At 39.5% G+C, this 24,505-nt stretch overlaps 2 protein-coding genes across 2 annotated transcripts in view; one reads left to right on the top strand and one right to left on the bottom strand.

The window, feature by feature from the left end:
- Window positions 1–1,398: 1,398 nt before the first annotated feature.
- slc6a1l (solute carrier family 6 member 1, like) lies at window positions 1,399–15,448 on the top strand. Its single transcript, XM_034133528.1, has 15 exons — window positions 1,399–1,557; window positions 3,067–3,475; window positions 5,486–5,617; window positions 6,489–6,589; window positions 7,500–7,609; window positions 7,724–7,856; window positions 8,986–9,120; window positions 9,200–9,303; window positions 9,390–9,514; window positions 11,795–11,907; window positions 13,153–13,284; window positions 13,550–13,652; window positions 13,948–14,048; window positions 14,241–14,408; window positions 14,841–15,448. Exons 2-15 carry the CDS (start codon window positions 3,235–3,237, stop codon window positions 14,934–14,936), a joined length of 1,794 nt encoding a protein of 597 aa, XP_033989419.1. The 5' UTR covers window positions 1,399–1,557; window positions 3,067–3,234; the 3' UTR covers window positions 14,937–15,448.
- Window positions 15,449–15,603: 155 nt separating this feature from the next.
- The window catches only part of LOC117484822 (IQ motif and SEC7 domain-containing protein 3-like), a 110,520-nt gene continuing 101,618 nt past the window's right edge, over window positions 15,604–24,505 (bottom strand). The window contains 2 exon segments of the mRNA XM_034133254.1: window positions 15,604–19,309; window positions 24,288–24,331. Coding sequence (XP_033989145.1) covers window positions 18,749–19,309; window positions 24,288–24,331 — 605 coding nt within the window. The 3' untranslated portion in view covers window positions 15,604–18,748.

The following is a 24,505-nucleotide window of genomic DNA, read 5'->3' as shown; positions in this document are numbered from 1 at the left end:
CTAAGAAGCATTACTGCAGACATTTTAGCTTTCTATCAATACATTTCCTCTCTCGTCTCTTTCCTATCTTACCTCGCTATGCATTTTTCTTGATCCCCTGTGTTTTTTTTTTGTCATTTATATCCTCATCTTAAAATAAATCTTATCATGGGGAAATATTACCAATCAAATGCTGACATCTTCCAAACTCTGACAAACTTTAACTTCAGCTTGAAGTCTCTCTCTGTTGTTCTGTCACCTACATAATCGCTCCCTATTATTCTGGGCTGTGGGCGCCCTGGCATCATAATTAGGTTGCATTGATCGGGGACATTGTAACCAGATTGATGAAAAGCAGCTTTGACAACTCCAATCCAGCCAGCGAACATCATCGGGTCCACATGGACAATAAACCACTAGAGATCACACTGAATCTGCTCTCAATAGGAGCGGCTCACTTTGGGTGTAATTAAGCTTCTAATATGATTAAATCTCTCTCTTTTGAATCCCTGTCTCTACTTACTGTCCCCACCCACCGGTACAGCAATGGGCTATGGGTAAATGTTCATTAGTCTTTCTAATTGGCTGATGATAGACTATCTGGATGAGATATTAATGTTAGGAGGTTACCTGCCAGGAGAAACAAGAGAGCTTCTGGCTTCATATCTAATTGCATTAATATTAATGAAGATATTGTCTCAAGAGTAATTAAAAGGAAGATATACACAATGTCTTTGTATCCAGTGCTAGGTCACAAGTGCACATGTTTTAAAATTAAGAACACGGTCTCATTATGATGCCTGAGTCAAGCAGCAAAGTGAAGCTGGAAATGTCCGAAATCCCTCACTACTACTCACGTCAACAACAAAATATGAATTGTGTGTAGAGTTTGAAAATAAATTGATATTGTTTTGCACTCATACACTTAGATCTGTGATACAGTTCCTTCCAAACCTTTAAATGAGCACATTGAGGATGACTATTAGGTAACTTTATAAACTGATTGCTGATACTGGCATGACTGTATTTGTGGTCCTACATTTTCAGGACCTTTGCCAGCTGCCGTTGCTCGTTTCATTTTCCAAAACTCCATGAGCCCTTTCACTGATCAGGCCCCTTTCTGTTGGGAAATACCATGGTAACAGTTTTGGCAAGAGCTGACCTCGGCTATCGCAACAAACACATACACTCAAAGCACAAACACACACACACTTTCTGCTGCAAGTGTTCCCCACCAGAGTTGGCGATTGACATATTCCCCATGGCCCCGGGGCCTCACTAGTCAGAACTGAAAAGTAATCAAAGCAGACACACAGGTCGAACTTTATTATCAAGAACTCGATAGCAGCTGCAGGAACAACCTCAGCTCCTCCAATATACAGTAAACAGGACGTGCAAAATCTAAAAGGGCTTTTCAGGCAGCAGACACATTTTGGCTTCCCTCGGGCCTGGAAGCTTTTCACAGCTGACTCAAAGATGATCTTTTTTCCTTTTGGATGATAAATTGAGGTTTAAGGACTTGGTGACGCTGTATGAACCAAAGCTGATGACCTGACAGAGGACTTGGAAATATCTCAGGTATGATTCACCTTATTCCCCTTCCTTTGTCCTTTAAAACTGTCCCTCATCAAGTGAGTTAAATTGTTTTTTGTCCATAAATCAGAGATTAACAACGTTTTTTGTAGTTAAATGAACAGATCATTTTATCAAATAAATGAATACATTAGAATACTTTAACTTTGTTAGTAAAGGTTGAGAGGAACAAATCGTTTGAAAGGCATTTTGAAAAATGTCATCTGTAAAGTCTCCGCCGACAGAAATCAGCAGGATTTACTTTCAATCGAAATGCATGACATTGTCCAAGGGAATCTGTGATGTGTTAGGTGTTTGGTAATGATGTGCTTTTCAATCCGATACTCACCTTGACAACTATTTAAAAAAGTAAACTTTTGATCATTTCACAGTATTGTGCTCGATTGAAGTTCATTACTTTTACACAGTGTGGGGGATATAACACATTGCACACGGGAGATAATAGATTTGATCATGGTTTATTTTTGTATACCTCACGGTAACTGTTTGAAATGTATCAGACCTACTTTTTCTAATACATTGGACCTTACTGTATATATGAATAATCTGTGTCCATTGCATAAAGTACACTCTGCCAATACTTAATTTAATAAATAGCATCAAAGTTTAAAGGCATGAATGATGCATCTGTTAAATTATGCAAAGTTTTCTCATCATGATAAATTAATTGTACATGAATATACATTGAATGCTTTGAATTTAACAACACAATGAATGAAGCAATAAAAAGCACAGAAAATGAAGTACAGCAGGCGTAATGAATCAGTCCAACATGGTTGATATGCAGAAAAGTAATACAATGAAAAAGCTCAGCGTGATACTGCTGATTCGGAGCTCTTTGGTCTTTCAGGGATTCCAACTGGTTCTTGAGTAGGCATGGAGTGATTTGTTAAACTTTCTGGGTCAATCAATATTTGTAATTATGAACAACTTCCTCCAAATGAACTTCCACACCATCTGATTATTGAATAGGCATAAATGGTTTTATAACTATGGAAAAAGACTTGACTCAGCTGTTGCAATAAAGTTTGATGTTTTCTTGTTTGTGAGCAGTATTGTGGACAGCACATAGTGGAACCCTTGTGCTATTTTCCTCCATGTTTTACATGCATTTTCCTGTCCTTTGGTATTGTTGCGACTCACCACAAACTTTACTGGCGTAGTCAGTAATAATTAAGATGTAAATGTTCTCAAGGATGATCTGGATTGCACCACCTGCCTGCTCATATCAGGCCAATGGTGCTCGTGCTATGATTTTTTGGCTTGGTTTGCAGACATCCATAAATCAAATTATAACCTTCATTGTGTGTAATTATACAGGATTACCAAAGTTCATAAAAGGGCTGTAAAACACCATCTAAATGCCTCAGTAAATTGTAATTTAAGGCCTGTTCCCCTTCTTTAACACAGTCAATCACAGCAAAAGTGTTCAATATTGCCTATGAATAATTCACATAACACCTCTAAACTGTTGTATTCTCGCTCTCTTTACAGCTTTTCTACACATTCAGTGCCGGCACATTGTCCTCAATCTGTCAAGTGGAGAACCAAACTCAGTGTGAGAGGCACAGCCGGACAGTAACAGAGACTGTTATTCGTCACCATTACAGGCCGTGTGGACCGCGTGATTTACTGACCCCACTGGTCTGTAGTGGTCCCACCATGGGGAAGACTGGGAAGAGTACAGTGGACTCAAACTCCCCAACAGAGGTCAAACAAGCAGTTCCTTTTGAGGAGCTGGATATTGTGGCGCCCCCTGGTGATGAAAAGAAGGACAAAGAAGAGCCACCTGACAGGGGAAGCTGGAAGGGAAAGTTTGATTTCCTCCTGTCATGTGTGGGATACGCCATAGGCCTAGGAAATGTCTGGAGGTTCCCTTATCTTTGTGGCAAGAATGGAGGAGGTATGTGCTATCGTGAGACTGAGGGAACCAAAATATCTTAAGTCAGTTTAAGATACTCAATACTTTGAAAGCACACGTATTTAATGTTAGGGATGAAAATAATTGTATTGAGATGTGTTGAGTAGTACACCCAAAGCCACAACAGTTATAAATACAAAGCAATAAAATGTGACAGCAGTGTCAAATCCTACGGAAGCCCTGTTGTTATGTTATGTTGGTTTTGAACCAACACTATAGAGAGGCGAAGTCCCGCCCTTCTACTTCCGCCCCATGGGACCTTATTTCGGAAAAATTATGTATTGAAGTCAATGGAGAGAGAAAGATTATCTTTCGATCCCGTTTGAATTGTGCCACGAATTACACATATGATGTTTGTCAATCTTAAAAAATCATTTCCATGTCAAAAAAGTCACAGTTTGTCGTAAAACTGTTGAAATATAAGACTATGAAAAATACGCAACTAGAAAGACTACAAATCCCAGAGTTGCGTAAGTGATGTCATTAACGTTACACATTACACTCGTGTTACTCACCGAAACCTTGTAAAGCCGGTCCCGCATGCTGGCTCTTACGGAACCAACTAACTCCCCTTTTGTGGATGTACAGCTCTCAACATGCCCAGACTTGGAGTGATGTTCACCTCTTTTAATAATTTTCTCCTCATTCTGAAAGAAAGAGGTGAAATGTGCCAACGTGACGGCCATCTTGGTGTGCGAGACCAGAGATGTAGTTCATTGAGCGGTTCACACAAAAACATTTGGTACTTCACAGTTTTACGACACATTTAAAAAAATGTTGACTTGCAAAATTATCTTTTAAATTGACAAACATCATATGTGTAATTCGTGGCACAATTCAAACGGGATCGAAAGATGATCTTTCTCTCTTCATTGACTTCAATACATAATTTTTCCGAAATAAGGTCCCATGGAGGTCCCCCGGAAGGGGAGGGACTTCGCCTCTCTATGCCCACCATGAGCCCCATAATGGGCATGCTACCCAACTACAACCAGCTAACATTATATTAAGCTAGCTATCATTGCTGCTAAAGCCTATCAGACAATTAGTTAGTCAGCTACTTAATTGTAGCTAGCAATAGCAACAAGTATACTCATATCTACCGCACCAAGTAAGGCTAACAATATGTCAGGCTAACTAGCATGCCAATGAGCTTCCAAATGAAACAAACAGCCTGTTAAACTAGCTAGCAGAGAGCATGTGTGCTGCCAAACCAATGCTCACCACAGTAAATTGTGTGAAACAAAATGCATTTGCTTAGTCTAAGAATAGTAGCTTCTGGTCTTCCAAGACCCGACCGGACAAAAGACGTGTTGCAGGCACGAAACATACTACCAATAGAAATACATTGCATTTAAAATCGTTCTGTGTGACACGAAAAAAATGTGAAAATCGTGTTGGTGAACACGAATCAATAGATTAAATTAATTTCGTGACTAATAACATGAAATGCCGTGAGACTGGGTTGGAATAGTACATGCATGTCTCTTCTTCCCTTTTGCCTACTCTTCCAAACGACAAGCCCCTTAACAATTCACTTTATTGAAATGAGGTACTTAGCGAACCATTACCATTTACTGAAACTTGTTGTAAAACTTTCTCTTTGGGCAATGTGAACATTCTTTGAGAGATGTGTGTCTCTTGCATGCACATTGTGAAATATTTTTAAAAGAAACACTGCCTTCCAGCATTTTTCATATAATGATATGAATATAATAATAAAGTAGGCTACGTCTTCCGGCAGGAGCTGTGGTTTAACAAATTGGTGGTAGAGATGCCATTTTCCCAATATGACAGCGATATTACATTTCCTCTCAGCCTTAAAGAAATGTAATCTTAAACTTAATTGTTTCTAATTTAATAGCTTCCTCTTTATAATGATATTATGATAGGCATTCCAAGTTAAATGACATGAAACCCTCAATCCTTCTTATTGCTGTCTACATTATCTTACCAAGCATGTTTTGTTTGTCTCCTTTGTGATGATTATAGGGGCCTTTCTGATCCCCTACTTTTTGACCTTGGTGTTTGCTGGGATACCTCTCTTCTTCCTGGAGACGTCTCTTGGACAGTTCACCTCAGTGGGAGGAATGGGAGTGTGGAAACTAGTCCCTATGATGAAAGGTAAGATATTAAAAAAAACGGTTATATCATTCGAATGTACGGTACACATATTTTGAGTTACCGACATGCTTTTGAGCATCCTAAATAAACTGTATGCTACCAAGAATATGCACTTACCACTAAGCTTTGTTTATTAGCACATATATATCAGTCACACTCGTGATGGGGAGGCGTGTGGTGCAGTGGGTTGTGCGTTGGTTTTCGGATCAGGGGGTCACAGGTTCAAACCCCACTGCAGCATGTCGTTGTGTCCCTGAGACACTTCACCCCAAATTGCTCCTGTGGGGATTGCCCACAGTATTGAGTGTGTAAGTCGCTTTGGATAAAAGCATCTAACAAGTGACATGACATGACACACACAGTTCAAAATTGACCTTGAAGGACACTCTCCACCAATATTTTCACTTGACATCAAGCCCTTTCCCCATGCAATTGCACCAGTCACAAAAAAAAACAAAGACACCCAAAGAGGTGCATAAACACAAAAGCTAGAAAAAAAGTTTTGTGAACAACGTTTTTCATTTAACAATATTTTTCAGTGATTTCTTGGTGGTAGCAATCATAACACTGCCTCAAAGCTCAAATAGCTCGAGTGAAGCGCATTTTATCTCCCGCCAGCACAGATTGCTACAATGAAAGTGAGTGTGCTGCTGTGCAAACTAATACTCAAAGCCAAGGGCAAGTCAACATTAGGAATAGGAACATGACAATGATGAGGATGATGAACATAATAACTCACATGCTGAGTGATTGAGGAGAGAGTTTTTTGCACCCCTTACTTATTTTTGTTACATTGTTTCCTTGCATGTTTTGCTGACTTCTCAAACATTGTAATGTAAAATGCTGATGTCTGTGCATCCTTCTTCTTCAGGTGTTGGTATAGCTTCAGTGGTTCTGGCCTTCTGGCTGAACATCTACTATATTGTCATCATCGCCTGGGCACTCTACTACTTATTCAACTCCTTTGGTTCGGTATGTTGCATAATCATTTGGGAGTAACTAAAGTTGTGTGTATTCTAAGCATTGCTAAACTGATTATAATGATTTGATAAACAGCATATTAAACTGCAAAGAAGTTTTTGAAAAACATGTTTAATGGATGATTTTCCATGCAAAAATGTGATAGTTTAGGCTTCTCAATTTGAACAGGACAGGAAATGTAATATAGTTTGTTGAATTTGGGAATTTGTGATAATTTTCTGACTTTTTATAGACTAATGTAGTATTAATTTACATGTCAGATGACTCAATGATAAATACAACAATCGATTGCAGTCCCAAGAAGTTTGTGTTGCTTTTTCCCATTTTGTTAATTCAAAGATTTAAGTGCTGAAATGAAAACAGGGAGAGTTTTGTCTCTTTCAATTTTGCTGTTTGGGTTCACTCTCTTGGCTCTCATGAGGCCATGAAAATCTCTGATAAAGTGACTATTGTACCTTCTTGTACAGTAGTGTCATGTCAGTGTTTAAAGCTTGTTTCTGCTGCCACCAATTGGCCAACAAATAAATGTTGCAGGCTCAAGGTGAAAGTATTTTTGAAACTGCATTGTAGGCACAATTTAAATTCAGTTTATATACTTCAGCAATGCGTGCAATGCTGTCATCATCTCATGTCCTGTTTATCAACACCACAATTGCACATCTTTCTATCTACATTCTTTACTTTTGTATCGTGGGTGACCGGCTCAAAGAAGCCTGGTGGAGAAAATTGACAGAGGTTTCAGAAGAAAGGACACAAATATATATTGTTCAATGTTGTTATCTGGAGGACAAAAACCAAGTTAGGCTACTAAACTGTGGAGAGTCAAGGACACATGATAGAAGTGACTTTATCTTTTTCTGAAGAGCTATTTATCATACTCATACATTTATTTTGTTTGCAGGAGCTGCCTTGGCAAAGTTGTGATAACCCTTGGAATACAGAAAAATGTTTTTGCAACTACAGCCTCACAGACACCACCAACCTGACCAGTGCTGTCACCGAGTTCTGGGAGTAAGATATGCCATACAGTAGGAGTGTGTGGGTGCAAGATGCCCTTTGCAAGAATATGTAGAATTATTACTGTAAACTACCTTGGCTTATCTGTGTGTATGTGTGTTCCTGCAGGCGTAACATGCACCAGTTGTCCAGTGGGCTGGAGGAGCCAGGAGAGCTGCGCTGGCCCTTAGTGGGCACCCTTGGGCTGGCCTGGATCCTGGTCTACTTCTCAATCTGGAAAGGAGTGGAGTGGACAGGAAAGGTCAGATTTTGTGCTGACATGTCCGTCTTATTCTTTATTTAACATATTCCCATGAAATGTTGTACAAAAAAACATGGTACCTACTTCGGTGATCTCCCAAATGGTCTTCTAGCACATCATAGGATTAAAACATTTAGTTTTCTCAATAACCATTGGATAGATTGCCAGTCAATCATGTCCCCTTCGTCTATCACCATCATCAGTTAAATGTATCCACATTATGACATTCCAATCAGAGGTTGTGTTAATTAGCTCCACAGATTCGAACAACAACCTTAAATATATTAAATAAATAATAGAGACATGTATTAGTATTTATTTATTCTCCGATAGAGTGTTTCTATCTGCTGTCAACTCTGTCTTTCTCTCAACATTTTACAAATAGACATGGTTTCAAAATGTATTATTCAATACCAAACTCCTGGATGATTTAGAAGGGATAGCAAAGAGTTAGAAGAAAAAAAAGATCTCAACTGCCTGGGATGTTTTAATTAGCAAGTCCATGCGATGTAGGAGAGCAGAAACACATTTACACATTCACTGCTAGTGGATAATTGGATTTGAATGTGTGGCATCTGAGAGCAGTGAGAAAACTGAATTCCCCCCGGGCCCAAATCGTGACGGACAGCACCAATTAAACATAATGATTATGCAACAGAGCTGCAGGCCAGAAACGTAAGGCTCCGGGAAAGTCTTCAAGGCAAAGAGAAGGCATGGAAATATTTTACTCTTACTGAAGAACAGTTTTGCATCTCCTGTTGAGTTTTTTAATTATACAGGATTCTACACTTATTTGTATATACTGTAACTGGTACTTTGACAGTATGTTGTCCACCTGCATGTGCATTTTTGTTATTGTAATTTTCAATTGTTTTGATCTTAAATGTTTTATTCATGCCTCTTGATGAATATCTTTGCTATTTTTGGCTCTTCACTTTTGCTGTAACAATATAAATGTCCCCTCTTATGGACGAATACATGTGATTCTGAGATGGCTTTAATTTGAAAGCAGTTATGCTTGACTTTTTAGTCCTCATTAAAGCCACATATGGGTTTTTGGCTTTGATTTAGAATATAAATAAATGCCCCTTGAACACTTACAAATAAATGTCCTCTATGTTTCTCTCAGGTTGTGTACTTCTCAGCCACCTATCCCTACATCATGCTGGTCATCCTGTTCTTCCGTGGGGTCACTCTGCCTGGAGCCATAGATGGGATCCGCTTCTACATCACTCCAGACTTCAATAAGCTCATCCGCTCTGAGGTAGACAGTTTCATCCAATCGCACAAACCTGATCAAAGACAAACAGACGTGAACCTGGAAGTGTGTGTGTTTCTGACAGGTGTGGCTGGACGCAGCAACTCAAATCTTCTTTTCTTACGGACTGGGCCTGGGCTCGCTCATCGCACTGGGGAGCTACAACCCCTACAACAACGATGTATACAAGTAGGAACACGCTTTATTTTTCCCGATTGTTCATATCAAGTAATGTTCTTTCACCTTAACTGTGAAGTGTTTTTCTTTCTCTCCAGGGACTCCCTCATAGTGTGCGGTATCAACTCCTGCACCAGCATGTTCGCTGGCCTTGTCATCTTCTCCATTGTAGGCTTCATGTCCCATATCACTAAGAAACCAGTCGCTGAATTAGCAGCATCAGGTACAATGCTCTATTCTCTTGTTTGGCAATGCAAAAAAAAGTCTAACAATGTTACAGTGGGATTACATTTTAGATTTAAAGGTAGGGTAGGTAAGAATGGAGAAACCAGCTCGAGTGCGCTAGAATTTAAAAGTACGCAGCCGCAAAAAATATGCCCCTTCCTTGAGACTTCCTTACAGAGCCCCTCCTCCAACACACACGAACGCGCACATGACCAATGAGGGCACGAGATAAGTTTGTGCACGAGATGGAAGGCTGACAGGCAGGTAGGCCATCCAATTATCTGACCCGAGCCGGCTCAGATAATTGGTCTAGCTTTTTACAGCGCCACGGCTTCCACAGATTAAATATTTGTATATGGGCCATTCTACCGAATTGGACCAAAGTCAGGTTGGAAATGTTTTGAAATGTTGTGTTTTTTTCCCAAAACTTTGTCCATATATATTTTGTATCATATCTAAATTATACATATCTAGTAAAAGAACCGTACATTTTTATATCGTATTTTCAGACTGTATTGGAATGTTCTTCCTCTACCAAAAATGGTCACTACCGAAACATAGTAAATACACTGCAGTAAAACTGTATTATATGAACCTGTTAAGATTGTTTTACCTTCCTTTCTCTAAATAGTATTTTAACAAATATTTCTTGAGGGTTTTCACAATTAAATTAATAAAAGTGAATTTGTAAGTTCAATTTATACAATTCATAAAAATCATAATGCAAACTTTCTTTGTAAAATGCATCATACTGATCATATTGATTCCAGAGTTGATGATTGTTGAAATTGAACATACATTAAACCAATCAGTATCATATCATTTTAGTCGATAACTCAATATACTTAATTTTTTACAAAACATCCACTGTTTCGGTAGTGACCACAGTATTTTGTTCTCAAGGTTGTATCATATTCCCTCAACCTTATTGCTTAATCTTAACTCATAACATGCCTTATGTTGAAGTGTGAATGTTTGAAGCTACTGACCCAGAATCAGCACTTTAGTAACAGACTGAAATAGAGGGGAATGAGGCTAGAATGCATGATCTGTTTGGTATTTTGAGCAAAACACTTCATAGACACGTTTTTTATATATCTGAGACCTATAATATAGGCCTAACAATAGTATAATAAGAGACCTTTAAAGTAACACACTGATTTTCAGACTTTAAAACACATTTATTTCAAAATGGTGAGATTTACTGTACCTGCTTACCATTCCATTTTGTCACTACCGAAACGATCATGTCAATTACCGAAACGTAACCATATGTTTCGATAGTGACCTTTTCGGTAGTGACGATTCTAGCTAAAATAGAGCATAACTAAAGAATGCTAGCAAGTACATGGCTAGCATACACGTTTTTGAAGAGGTTTACACACATAAAAACCTAATACTAGTTAGCATTTGACCACTTCCGGTTCCTTCGACAAAAACCAATGCAATTTCTCCATAGGATTTTGGAAAATAGCTCGAAATAAGGTCTGTGGTTGACACAAATTGAAGAGACAGATCACGTTTTGTTCAGCTGGATAATATCCACATGTCTACCCTACTTTTATAATTTTCGAATCATAAATCTAATCGATAGATTTATGATCGATAGATTTAAGATTCGAAAATCAAAAATGAACAAAACGTGATCTGTCTCTTCAATTTGTGTCAACCACAGACCTTATTTCGAGCTATTTTTGTATATATGAAGCTTATCACTATCTAATGTAATGCCTTGTGTTTGAATAGACCATAACATATTCTTAGTAAATATCTATGTCTGAATACTTAATTGTTTTGTTAAATAGTTTTTCTTGTTGTGGGACCGCACTTTGTACTAATTCGGTAGAATGCCCCATATATTTATTGTCAAAGCATTTAATTTATTCATTGATATCGGGATATTAAGAGCATTCCATGGAATATAACAAAAAGTGTTTCTGAAGTGAATTACCTACCCTACCTTTAAGCTATTAAAACTAATAGAACCAATATCCTTCTTTATAAACAGCAAATAAATGGTCTTTTAAACTTCAGACATGTTATGTCAAAATACAAATACAAAATAACCTCACTGCACATTTGAGTGAATATACTGGATTTGGGGTTAAAGGGTTAGGTTTAGGGTTAGTAAAATGTACTTAAAAAGGTGCTTGTGTCCTGTTTCTTAGGTTTTTTGACATGTATACATCGATTCTAATGCATTTTTAGTAGGTTACAGTGTAATGTCTCAAATTAAGCATTTGTAAAGTATTTGTTTTGTCTTGTTTGTGACATTTAGGTCCAGGTCTGGCCTTTTTAGCGTATCCTCAGGCCGTCACCCAGCTGCCCATGTCCTCTCTGTGGGCCATCCTCTTCTTCTCCATGCTCATGATGCTGGGCCTGGACAGTCAGGTACAAAGAGCACACACTTCACCTGCTGCTGCACAGAATTATATATTTATAAGACTTTTGTTCTTAATCGACCCTGTAGCCATGCTTTACTCTTAAATACCATCAAAAGCTATTAGATCAAAGTTTACCATACATAATTAAAGGTCACCTATTGTGCAAAATCCACTTTTTCATGTCTTTTATACATCAACATGTGTCCCCTCTGCGTTAAGAGATTCTGAAAGTTTCAGGAAAAAAAGATTAGCTCTCTTTTTGTCCTGATCCATTTATATAAAAACCTGTCTGAAAATGAGCTGATCAGATTTTGGCCACTTTATGATGTCATAACGTTTTTTTGGCTTGTGTAACCATTAGCCAATAACCAACCAAGGTAACCCCCCCCCCCCCCACCTTATCACCTGAATCCCCTCCTAGAGCATCATTGTGTTCTTTTTAACCAAATATCTCTCAGAGGGGCGTGGGGAGTGGCTCCTTATTTTCATCTAAAGCAGGGGTGGGGAACCTCCGGCCCGCGAGACAATTTGATACGGCCCTCGAGGTAATTTATAAACACACGCAAAAAAGAAAAAAAATTAAGAAATCTAGACCGCAAAATAATTAAACAAGCGAGTGCCTGTTTTTCCTGGCCAAGGTCAGGGTCCTTGAACACAACACGAGCCTAACGTGTCATCACGTGGTATATGTATCGTCTGACAGGGGTGCAGTTCTGACGGAGAGCACCAGAACACGGCTCCGGCACTTCAGATAAGGAGCTGTACACATGCCGCAGTTTTTGCGTGGCTGTGTCTTTAGTTGAAAGCCCAGTGGCGTTCTGTTCATCTGTCATACAGTCAATAACTTTGTTGTTATTGTTATTGTTATAGAGGTCAATAATTTGTACGGCCCTCGGAGGATGTTGAAAACATTTAAATGGCCCTTGAGAGGAAAAAGGTTCCCCACCCCTGATCTAAAGTAACAGACAGAGAATCAGCACTTTTGTAACAGGGCTGAAACAGAGGGGATTATGGGATGCTACAATGATCTGTTTGGTGTTTCAGCCAAAAACGTCAGACATGTTTTGTATATATCTGACACCTATAATATATTGATGAAAAACAGTATAATAGGGGACCTTTAAAAGTGTCTGGTGCTCTCGATGACTGTCAAAGACGTCCATCATGAGTTTAACAATGCTAAATAAGAGTGGTTTTAATAACAAACGGCAGTACTTTCTGACACATATCTCTTTATGATGTCATGTATCAGTTCTGCACAGTGGAAGGCTTCATCACATCTCTGATGGATGAGTATCCCATGCTGCTGAGGAAGAGGAAGAAGCTCTTCATCCTCGGTGTCTGCCTCGTCTCCTTCATCATCGGCTTCTCCAACATAACACAGGTACAGTTAGAAGACTTGGAGGATGAAACAGTTGTGTACATCTCGATAGATTAGCTTATACTTTGTGCTGCAGAATGTGTGTATGAGTATTATGAAAAGGTGGATGTTTCAAAGCACATACAGAAAAGAGACCTCTGCTGCATTATGACAAAGATTGCACAAAATTCTGCGGTGTGCGTTCATAAGGCATATTTTAATCAATGAAGAGGTGTATTAATCCTCAGCCTCTGATATGTGTGTCTCTGTGTGTGTTCAAACCTCCCAGGGTGGTCTGTACGTGTTCAAGTTGTTTGATTACTACTCTGCCAGTGGGATGTGTCTCCTCTACCTCGTCTTCTTTGAAACCGTTTCCATTTCCTGGATCTACGGTAGGAAATCTATTTCATGCAGTCTACTCTTGAACCCAACAAACCACACCTAAAATAAAATGAGAAAGTGCCAAGCGACTTAATGAATCAAACATGTCGATTTCCAATAGGCCTAAACACTGTAGCTGTGCAACAGGAAATTACAGGGAGTCTATCTGCTCCAACTTTTCTGATAAGGCTCTCCGTCCAATCAGCCTTCCCGATCTTTCACCCAATATAGCTTTGTTCTCGTGCTAATTATCTCCACATTAACACACTCACTTCCTTTTTTTGTCTTCCTCTCTTTATTCCACAGGAGCTGAAAGGTTTTACAAGGACATTGAGAGCATGATCGGCTATAGGCCATGTGGCTGGTGGATGCTCTGTTGGAAGTACTTCACTCCGCTGATATGCCTGGTAGGCAGGAATGATTATTGATTAAATGTCCATAATTTGCTTTTTTCAAACTGGCATCTTCTCCCTTATGGAGGGAATTAATCATATCGATACATTGGTTTCCTCTGGGAATCCTAGATGTCTTCAACACTATAGTGCATTCTGTAGCTGGCCCAGATTATATGGACTAAATAACAAAATTGCATATTTTAGGGAGTGTTTACCTTCAGTGCCATTGAGATGACCCCTCTGACCTTGGGGAAGTATGTGTACCCGATGTGGGGCCAGGTGATTGGCTGGTTCATGGCTTTGTCTTCCATGATTCTGATCCCGGGCTATCTCATCTACATGTTCTGTGTCACCAAGGGCAGCATCAAACAGGTACAAACCTCTACACATGTCTCTGTTTCCAATGTCTAGGTAGGATATTAACAGGTGGACATGGGGGGGGGAATTGTCGAGAGATATGGTTCAGGAAGCAGGGGGGGATTTAGTACGCAGTAAGGAGCATAACAAAATTGGTTTGGCTAAAGGACAAAAATCATTATTCTGTTTTTAAGTAGTAAGGTATGTTATTGTAAGGTGAGCACTGTGTTACTGAGTTAATCTTCTGTTAGCGTTTGCATGCAGCTAAACCATATTTTCATTGGCCATTTGTAAAAATCTTATTCTATTTAACATTTAGTTCCCTTTGCTTTTCCTTGAATTAAACACATTCACACTATTTCATTGTTAATTTTGATCTATTTATTACTCCCCTGTCTCCCCTGTTTCTTTAATGCTAATGTGATGTTGCTGTCTTTACTTGACCAGCGTTGGCGAAAGATGATAACACCGCGGGATGATGAGAAGCCATCGGGGCATGAAGAATTCACACACACAGGGAGCGTGGGCGAAGCTCGTGTCTAGCCAGGATCGTTCAGGTTGAAGTAATTCCCATCTGCCAGGACTTACTATAGTCAACATTGAATTTGACAATTGAACAGATGGAGTCTTGTACAACAATTTACAATCATTTCTTTCTCCATCATACATGTTATGGAAAACTGGAAAATGTGGGGACACTTTTTAAAAATAAATGTAGAATATAGAATATTTCCTGTTGCAATAAAAGAGTAAACTCTGATTGAATGTTATAGATCAGCATTGAACCTGTGTACATATATCACAAATATGCCATTCATGTGACTGTATATCTTTCTCCTATACTTGTATATTTTCTCTTCCATTCAACAAAACCACTGTCTTGGTCTAAAAGCTTACCACACATGTCTTGAATGTGTTGTACAGAAACATAACACAAATCTGGTAAAACTTGATTCGAGATGTAAAACTGTAATGCATCAAAAATGGTTTGCTTGTGGTAGCTTAAAGAACCAACCAACCAGCCACTGTGATATCTTTTCCGGCAATAAAATATATGGGTCATCCATTTGTTTTTTTTTGTCTTTGCTGATTCAGACCTACAAAAGACTCAGAACAAAGAGAAACACATTTGTAACTATAATAACCTCAAAGCCCCACACACAAATTAGGATCATTAATTTGCCGAAAAAACGACAAAATGCACAATAAGTAAAGTTAAATTCTGCTGATTTATGGTTAAATGCTACAAACAGTCCAATAATATTACAAAAAAACAGAAGGTTAAGAAACACATGACTCCTTAAAGCTGTAGTTCATTTTTGGCCACTTGGGGGCAGCAGAAACCAGTCCGAAACAAAAGACTGACATATTACCTGTATATTTTCCTTATACACACATATATAGGAGGATATGGCACATGTTGATTCCTCTTTCTTGTTTCTTGTTTTACTGGTTTCTTTTTGCTGATACGAGTCTTGGTTACACCGTTTCAAAATAAAACATATTTCCATAGCAAGTCTTAACAAATTGGCCAATGGTGGCTTTTCATTATTTCAAAAATTCAAACTACAAAATCAAAAGAACCAAAACAAACCACTGTAGTGAATAGACTTAAATCATCTTTAATAGCATGTTGATATATTGCAAACAGACAGGTAGAGAAGGAGGGAGGTGATGGTTCATATCTGTTACACTCAGTTTCCACCTGTTCTTACCTTAAATATGTCATTTTTATTTGAACTATATGAGCAAACACAGTGTTGAAGAGCCAGACCAAGTCGATATGTCTTTTATGAAGCGGTGCACTGGTATGGCAGAGCCCTTTTTTAATTTCTTTAAGAAAGTTAGCCACTACTGCGCTTCGATATCATATGCTGCTCTCCCAAAATGCTACATTGGTTTCCTTTCAAACATAAACTCATCATTTTCACTTTATTTCACACAAAGGATGTATTTTCCCCCCCAAAAAGCTTCAACACATTACCAAGTTTGCAACTAAAGAAAACATTGTGACAGACACACAAAAATGGCCATTGTTAGGCCTTACATTTGCTGTTGTAAATCCATTTTCTGTTCGACTGTTTGCTTTCTTTTTTGGCTAGCCCAGAAACAAAAAAATCTGTCATCCTCATTTCCCACTGGTATGCTCACAGCAGATTCAGTCATGCACAAAATAATCTAAACCTTTGGGAATCAAAGTTCAATAGGCCTGATGGCATGCATGAGAAAACAATATCACATTTATATCTGAATTTCGATTCAAACAAATTAGCAATCATACAATCATCATACATCACTCTAAAATCCATAATGTCAGAACTGTTGCAACTGATTTGTATTACATAACCTTCATACGTTTATTCATAGCCAGTAAAAAATATTAAAACTGTCATAACAGCTCTTTATTCATTAATGAAAGCGTTAATTCATCTTATTGTGCTGTGAAACAAAAGCATGAAGTTGGATTTGTTGACAGGAAAGTTAGGATGCTACTGTGAGGTCAAACACTCATTATCTCTGCCTTTTTTTCCTGCAACCTCTGTCTTTCCATGGGGGGAATGTTGAGCGCAAAAGGACAACAAAGATGAGATAGAGACCTCCCTGCAGTGGCTCTTTGAGAATAAACCAACAAAGGTGCGGGTCAGATGGGGGCTGAGTTAATCAAATGTTATTCACGCAGTACCTGGTGGGGCTATTGTTTAAAAGATGGATGTTGACCTATTTCCGAATGAGGGACGTGTGACAGGGTAATAGCATTTTGACGAGGCTAAAGGCAGCTTGTTGTCCTTTCCGACACTGCTCCAATGTGATATTTACAATCTAGGCTGGGGTGAAATAGAAAGAGATCAGATAATGCATTATCTTTGTCCTAGCCTGTCCTTATTTAAAGCAGGCTTGCAAACAGCACAAACAATACCATTAATGCCAGCATTTGCAATATCTTTTTGCCTAGTTTTTTTTCTTCTAAATGTCAGACTAAAAGGTTAGGAGGGAAAAGAGAGGATCTGAAACAAAAACCTGCGAGATGTACGGATATAAAGAGACAGTGTCTGGATGTTTTGTGGGGAAAACACACAAAGGTTGAATATGCTTTTTACGCAAACCATAATAGAACACAGATCTTGACAGTTAACAGTTGCAGAAGCAATCTTCATGGAAATTCATGGCGATGTCCCTGAAGAAGCGATGGAGCGTTTCACAACAGATGACAGCACAGTGTACAGGACATTTATTACATGTGAATGCTGTATCGAGTTCTAGAAAAATCCGAGAGCAGTTTCAGCAGCTGAAACAATTTCAGTGTATGAAAAAAACCCCGCCATCAGCATCAAACATGTGGCATTACTCCTGGGAAGCGTTAGCGATATTACACATGGAGAGTGAAAGACAAACAACAGGAGAATCCCGGGCCGACTTTTTGGTTTTGGCAGCATCCTTATGATGTGATTGGTCGCCTTTGTTTCCTGTCATACTACACTGTAGGATGATCTATGGAGAGTGACAATTGAGTGAGAGTGTTTTCTCATGATAGAGAGCCACAACACAACAGAGGAGCGGAGGAAAAACGCAGCTTATCGCAGGATATCGTTTCTTCTTTAGTTTTTTTTTATCCAGGGGAGCAGAGAAGAAGAGAGAAGACTCTCAATCACCAAAATAAAACAGCACTAACCGGAGATAGTGTTTTCTTTTTAATGGAATATCAGTTTTATTTTATTTTTTTGTGGTCCTTGAGGGAGAAGCAAGAAAGGGCTGTTTTAAAGTAAAGGATAGAGTTTTTATTTGTATTTTCTTCTAGCCCTAGCGTTTAATCAAGTGTAAAGAAGTCAGTGTAAGGTGGAGGCTATGTATTTTGGCACAGGTTTTCAGTAAGTGTTCACTATGCACGCAGGCGCACATACAGCACAGTAGGCATGAGGGGGGAGGGGATGAAGAGAGCGGACAGAAGCAGAGGGTCCTTGGAAGGTGTCGATCCATCACAGTCCATTTCTGTTGTTGTTGAGGATGCAACGAGAAGACATCCATCCAGAAACTGAATATCTGTGTTTTCCTAGCAAGAGTTAAAACTGACAAAAAGTTTTAGAAATTTGTTAAAACTACATAATATTTCAAAATACATGTGGAATCAAGTAAAACTGTATATATGCACTTTATTTCTCCGTTTCTCTTTTGAAACTTTTTCTTTTAGTTTATTTTCTTTCCTTAAATATATGCATATAAGTGAGATTTCATTTTTTTATTATAGCTCTTTCATCTGTATGTATATATGTACATTATGTACTTAAATAGGTAGAGAAGGGGTGGGGTTAGGGTGTGTGAACGTGGGTGTTTTAGGGATAGACTACTAATTTATTTATTTACACCATGCTCCGTGAGCCACTTGGGGTCCGGTGTAGACTGAGGCGAGGGTCTGGGGGTATGTACTGATGTGGGTGGTTGTAAGGCGGAGGTGGGGGGGGCAGCGGGGGCTGGTGGCCGTCGTTGCCGTGAGAGCTGTCCGGCGAGCGCACCGGGGTGGACATGGCCGAGTGGCTGAGCTGGTGGTGGCTGTGGTGGTGGTGGTGCTGGTAGTGGTGGTGGGTGGGGGTCTGGCTGAGGAAGGCCTCCATGTGTCCGTGGCCGCTGTTGTCCAGCATGAAGACCTTGACGATCTGCTGACACTGGATCAGTGTTTCGGGCCTCAGATCAGACATGCTGACGGCCGCCTGGTGGTGCTGCTGGAGGTGGAGGTGGTGGGCGGGGGTGCTTGTTGCTGACTGCAGCTGCGGGTGCTGAGGGGGAGGCACCGGCCCGTAGGTTAGCCCCTGGGGCCCCTGCTGGAAGAGCAGCTCCCCCCGGTGGTTAAGAAGGGCCACGCTCTCGGGACTCGGAGCCGTGCTGCTGAGCTGGTACGTCTGAAGCCTGTTGTGAATTGACACCTAGTTTAGAAAACAGCCAAGAGAACAGCATCAAATGTTATAAAACTGGTTCCTCCTCTACAATCCGTCAAGCCCTCTTTTCTTTTTTTTGGGGGGGGGGGTGGGGGGGTGGGGGGTGGTGAACGCACAGCACACACACACACAAGGCATGCGTGGGGGCGTAGGTGTTGAGGGTTCGGTGGAGGTGTTAAAATCATTGTGACTACTGCACACTCCCCCCCCCTCCACCCCCACAGGTACTGGGAACAGTGTAGCTCAGATGCTGGGAGCAGCAGTGTGTGACCGGGGTCAGGGGGAGGACAGTGGTGGGGAACAGGGTGCGATTCCACTAAAAAAAAGCGGCCTGATGGTTCCAAAGGGGACACTGAGGGCCCCCGTGTCTCCTTTCAAAACCACTGTTTGGCGCTATGGTGACAGCGGACACGGGGAGACTTGTGGGGTTGGGGAGACCAGAACAAAGACGGAGGTCGTACGGAGAAGAGGGAGAGGTGTAAGGAGAGGAGGTGAGCAGACCAACAACCACAGACGTCCACAGGCAACACTCATCAGAATGCAAACCTCTGTATGTCACATTTATTTCAACTCACTTCAAACTGTTCTAACCTCAAAGTCTGTTTCTGCTATCTGTCTCCCTTTATTGTACCCTGCCTTGGAGGCTTTTCATGTGGCCTATTTTAGGAGATAGGTCACATTTCCAAGCAACCTTATACTGCAATTCTTCAAAAGCATATGCCGAAGCCCAAAAGTATTTTGAGGAACAAGAACCATTTGAAATGCATACTGTGTGTGGTGGAACAAAATGTGGAATGTGTTTGCGGCCAAAGCACATCGAGGACACTACCTTTATATTTTTCGCAAGTAAATAGATAGGGTGCATAGTGTTTGTCACCTTAAATAGAGTAGTCCAATTACCAGTTCGAACACAACACCCTGTTTCTATTTTTATTTAAAACCCTGCCTTTTTGGGGATTTTGTGAGATCAGTCTACAAATATAAACATTCACAAAGGCGGCCATTTATAGAACCTCATTCTCACATTGTCAAGCCACTTACAAATATACCTTATTGTTGTGTTGATTTCTCTTAATTTCTCATTTTAATGTCCTTTTGAAAACCCACTACAGACTTATGTCAATAAATATATATTTTTTTCTATTATAGTTTTCTTCTAGCCAACTTATTATTAGCTACGTAAGAGTCTCTAGCTTAATATGTAGAACATTTAAAATACTTGGCTCGATATCTGGAAAAAATATGTTTCCTTCAAAACATATTCAAGAATGCAGTGGAGTTGTATGAGACAGGATACTGTACTGTAATAATGTGCCTTTTGACTCAAGACTTGACTTAGCCGTTCAAAGACTTGAGACTTAAACTAGGGGATTTTGAAAAATCAGAACAATTCTTTGATATTTGGAGTGTTTGTTTTTTTTAAATGCAGGACATCAACATATCCAGCCAAAACTCCAGGTTCTGGTCTTCTATTGATGTATAGGTAGTTGGTAAAATGCATCATGCGCAATAATTAGCCATGTGCTTCTGAAAATGTTGTCTTTCTCAATCTACACCCTTGAAAGTCATGGTAATCGGCTGTCCGCACTACCACTAACCTGGTGGAGCACGTTTTTGATTAAAAGCTAAACCACACACAAATAAAGCCATCCTCCTTCCATAGAGACAGACAAACAGAGAATGATGTAGTAGTTGCCCTTTTAAACTCTGCCAGCTTCCCCCCCTCCCCACACTCCCCAGCTGCAGCCAATCAGATAACGAGCCTGCCACATGTGACCTCGTCAGAGCAGAGCAATGTCAGCTGGGTGACGCATAGTCCAAAGCATGCATGGGATTTGTTACCAAAATGACTTTAATGCACATGAATTAAATAGTATCACACTTAAATGATGTGGTGTTGATACATTGTTCTACTTGATCTTGACTCAACACAATTTTAGACTTTAGATTTAGACTTGAGATTGAATTTAAATCATCCCTTTTTCAATGTTGGTGTTAAAAATGATGTTCAACAAAATTACAGTAACCTTTAGAAGGGAAGCAAATTATCTCTCTGATTGCATTTTTGTTTTTTGGATGCAAAAAATACAATTCTAATTGTACTGGTTGAAACCAAAAGTCAACTTATTATTAACTTATTTCTGTTACTAAAACAGAATTGATTCCATGAATGTTCTTGAAGTTTTGTTTTAAAACCAACCAAGTAGTTTGTTCCTTAAATAAATAACCAAGTATTTTTGTTGTGTTCTGTTTCAATTTACAATTTTAACCCTAACCCTAACCACGTGTTTAGAACTGGGACTTTGATCCGGTAGAAAATACGTTAGCCACAAACGTAATTGAGAATGCAGTTTAGTAGTCGGGAACAAAATGTTTTAGGAGAAAGGGTTCTCTGTAGACATACATGTTTCATTATTTTGTAAATCAGTCAGCCAGCCTTTTTTTGAATAACAAAATAGTAGGAGTAGTTTTAAGAAGTATCCCTATAAGCTCGGCTACAGCTAGCTCCGCTTTGAACTACCAGCACTTCTGCAGTAATAGAAATACAAATGTTTAACTCTTATTAGTCTATACGAAAACACAATGTTATGTTATGTACTGAATTTATTTTTTAGATTACATATTCTTAATTTCAGACTGAAAATATTCTTTCAATTGTGATTAAAGTGAAGGACATCGAATAACCAGCACTGAAATTCCTTTGGTCATCTGGGGAAAAACAATCTCTATACTCAGAAATCAAACTATTGAAAGGCACCAGAAAGTCAGCTAAGTCCTTATATCTAAAGTGCTTAAAGGCTCATTGACGCTGTACTCACAAGTATGTGCCAAGTCGTCAAGAAGAAATAGTGGTTGGCAGGTTGAATAGGAGCAAATGATAATGAGGTTCTTTCACACAAGAGTTATATCAGCTCTTGTAAGAAAATGGGAGAAGCTTTTCTTACCTCAGATAACCAACCATTAAAAGTCTATTATATAGCATGGTGAACTACCGTTGACCTTATTCAAACAGTCGCCATTTTGGTGAGAAACTACATCATGATTGACACGTTCACATTAGGTTAAACGTTTTTTAATTGATTTTCTAAATGAACCAAGTCTTTTTTTGCATTATTGTTTTGTCCTTATTTAAGGGTTCTTGTGATGGGTTTAATAAAACGTAGTTAAAGTGAGAGAGGGACAAATAAAAAGGCTACAATTGAATGCTTTCGAGGTATAAAAATTGTATTGCCAATGAAAATGATTGTACCCTGAAAAAACTGAAACTTTGACTTTGAAAATATATTATGTCAACAGATTACATATAACTGTATTAGGTTATGAAAGCAATAACATTAAGTTGAATCTAATATGTAATACTTAATATTATTGCTTTCAACTAACCTAATACAGTTATGTGTAATCTGTTGACTTAATACATTTAATTAAAGTCAACGTTTCAGTTTTTTCAGTGTAGGGAATGCAACTCTTCCCCTTTTAAAGTGACTTCTAGTACAAACCACGCCCACTTCCGTCTCCTATCCGAACACAGAGAGGAATAACAGTGTTGGTTAAACAGATTCAGATAAGGATATTGATGTTTGAACATCCCGATTTGGCCACTTATATCTATGGGGCCAGTTTAAGCAGTATCCTCTGTGTGACCCTCCTGCTTTCTAAGATAAATGTGTTTGGACAGCGGCTCCCAACCAGTCACTGACATTTACTGCAGACTGCATGGTTGAGGGGAAGACGGCTGGGGAAGGTAGCTCAGACAACCATGAAGACTTCTGAACGTTTTGTCTCTTGCGCAGCTAAGTGCATGTTTGCTCTGTTTTTATTGTCACTCTACAGAAATGAAAGAGCTATGAAGCATTTAGGTGTGATGTATATTTATTTACTTACTTTTAACCAGCACCTGAGTAAGGATTAACACCCTAACATACCAGTGAGAATTAAACAGCCACAGTTGTCAAATTGACCGGGTGTATTTATCTTTTCGCTCCAGCCCTCTACTAGAAAAGACGAGGAAAAGGTCATCTGATGCCACTAGGATGGAAATTGCAAAGCCCCATGGGTACTGTAGTTGCTTGCACAAAATGTTCGCATGAGATGTTTTCGCTGAGATCTCACAGAGGGGTGGGGAGGTGACGTTTCCGGGTCAAAGGAGCGCTACATCTCTCCGCCTGCATGTTACTGTGTTAATTAATGCCTCAGTGCTGCATTTGGCTGCACACACACACACACACACACACACACACACACACACACACACACACACACACACACACACACACACACACACACACACACACACACACACACACACACACACACACACACACACACACACACACACACACACACACACACACACACACACACTATATGCATTCCACACATGTCCCCAGTTGTTTTTTCAGTAATGGCTGCTTTCTCTTTTTCCTTTAAATGCCCTAAAGGAGTCACCATTTCTGTCTAAGCTTTTGAAACTAATTACAAGCAATACTTTTTAGGCGTAAAGATAATATTTAAGCCCCTGAGTGTGATGCATTTTAGTGGGTAGAACCTGACTGTGAGGATTTTATTAGTTCCCCCCAAACCAACCATCTTTAATTTCTGTACGTCAAGGGAGTACTTGTATCTAACATTCGGTTGGGTTACCTCCCATGCCCGCAGCTTTACCCTGCAGCACTCCTTCTCTCAGCCTCTCTTCACCACTAAGGACAGAGGGTGTCGTATTGTCATACTGATATTCTGTACAAACTGTGAAGTCCACTGAGACAAGTGTAACATTTGTGATATTGGGCTATATAAATAAACATTGATTGATTGATTGATTGATTGATTGATTGATTGATTGATGCCTCTAGCCCTATAGAGATATGACTACTCCTGGGGTTTCATCCTATCTCATCCTGCCTTGGCAATGACCCTCTGCACTGACTTACCTTCAGTGACATGGGACACATCACTAAGCACTTACCTCTACTGCATTGTGTCCACTTCGCTCATCCATCTCCTGGTTTCCTGGACAGAGGGGAAAGATGGAGGGAAAAGAGACGAAAGTGGCAGCGAAATGTCTGTGTTAAACTGTCATTTATTTGGACTGAGTCCTAAGATGTTTTCAAGAGCAAGAAAACAGGACCCTTTATTATCAATCCACCTCAAATGTAAGGTATAAAACAGGGGTTCTAAACATAC

This window comes from Trematomus bernacchii, unplaced genomic scaffold, assembly GCF_902827165.1.
Source record: "Trematomus bernacchii unplaced genomic scaffold, fTreBer1.1, whole genome shotgun sequence".
In the NCBI taxonomy this organism is placed as follows: domain Eukaryota; kingdom Metazoa; phylum Chordata; class Actinopteri; order Perciformes; family Nototheniidae; genus Trematomus; species Trematomus bernacchii.
Note: the sequence above shows the minus strand (reverse complement) of the source record. Positions and strands in the feature narration are given on the sequence as shown.

What these genes read in the sequence shown, in the direction of transcription:
- slc6a1l (XM_034133528.1), top strand. Translation starts at nt 3,235, where the DNA reads ATGGGGAAGACTGGGAAGAGTACAGTGGACTCAAACTCCCCAACAGAG. An exon ending in GCTTCTCCAACATAACACAG is followed by an intron (nt 13,285 to 13,549) that starts GTACAGTTAGAA and finishes CAAACCTCCCAG; the next exon opens with GGTGGTCTGTACGTGTTCAA. An exon ending in TTCCATTTCCTGGATCTACG is followed by an intron (nt 13,653 to 13,947) that starts GTAGGAAATCTA and finishes TTTATTCCACAG; the next exon opens with GAGCTGAAAGGTTTTACAAG.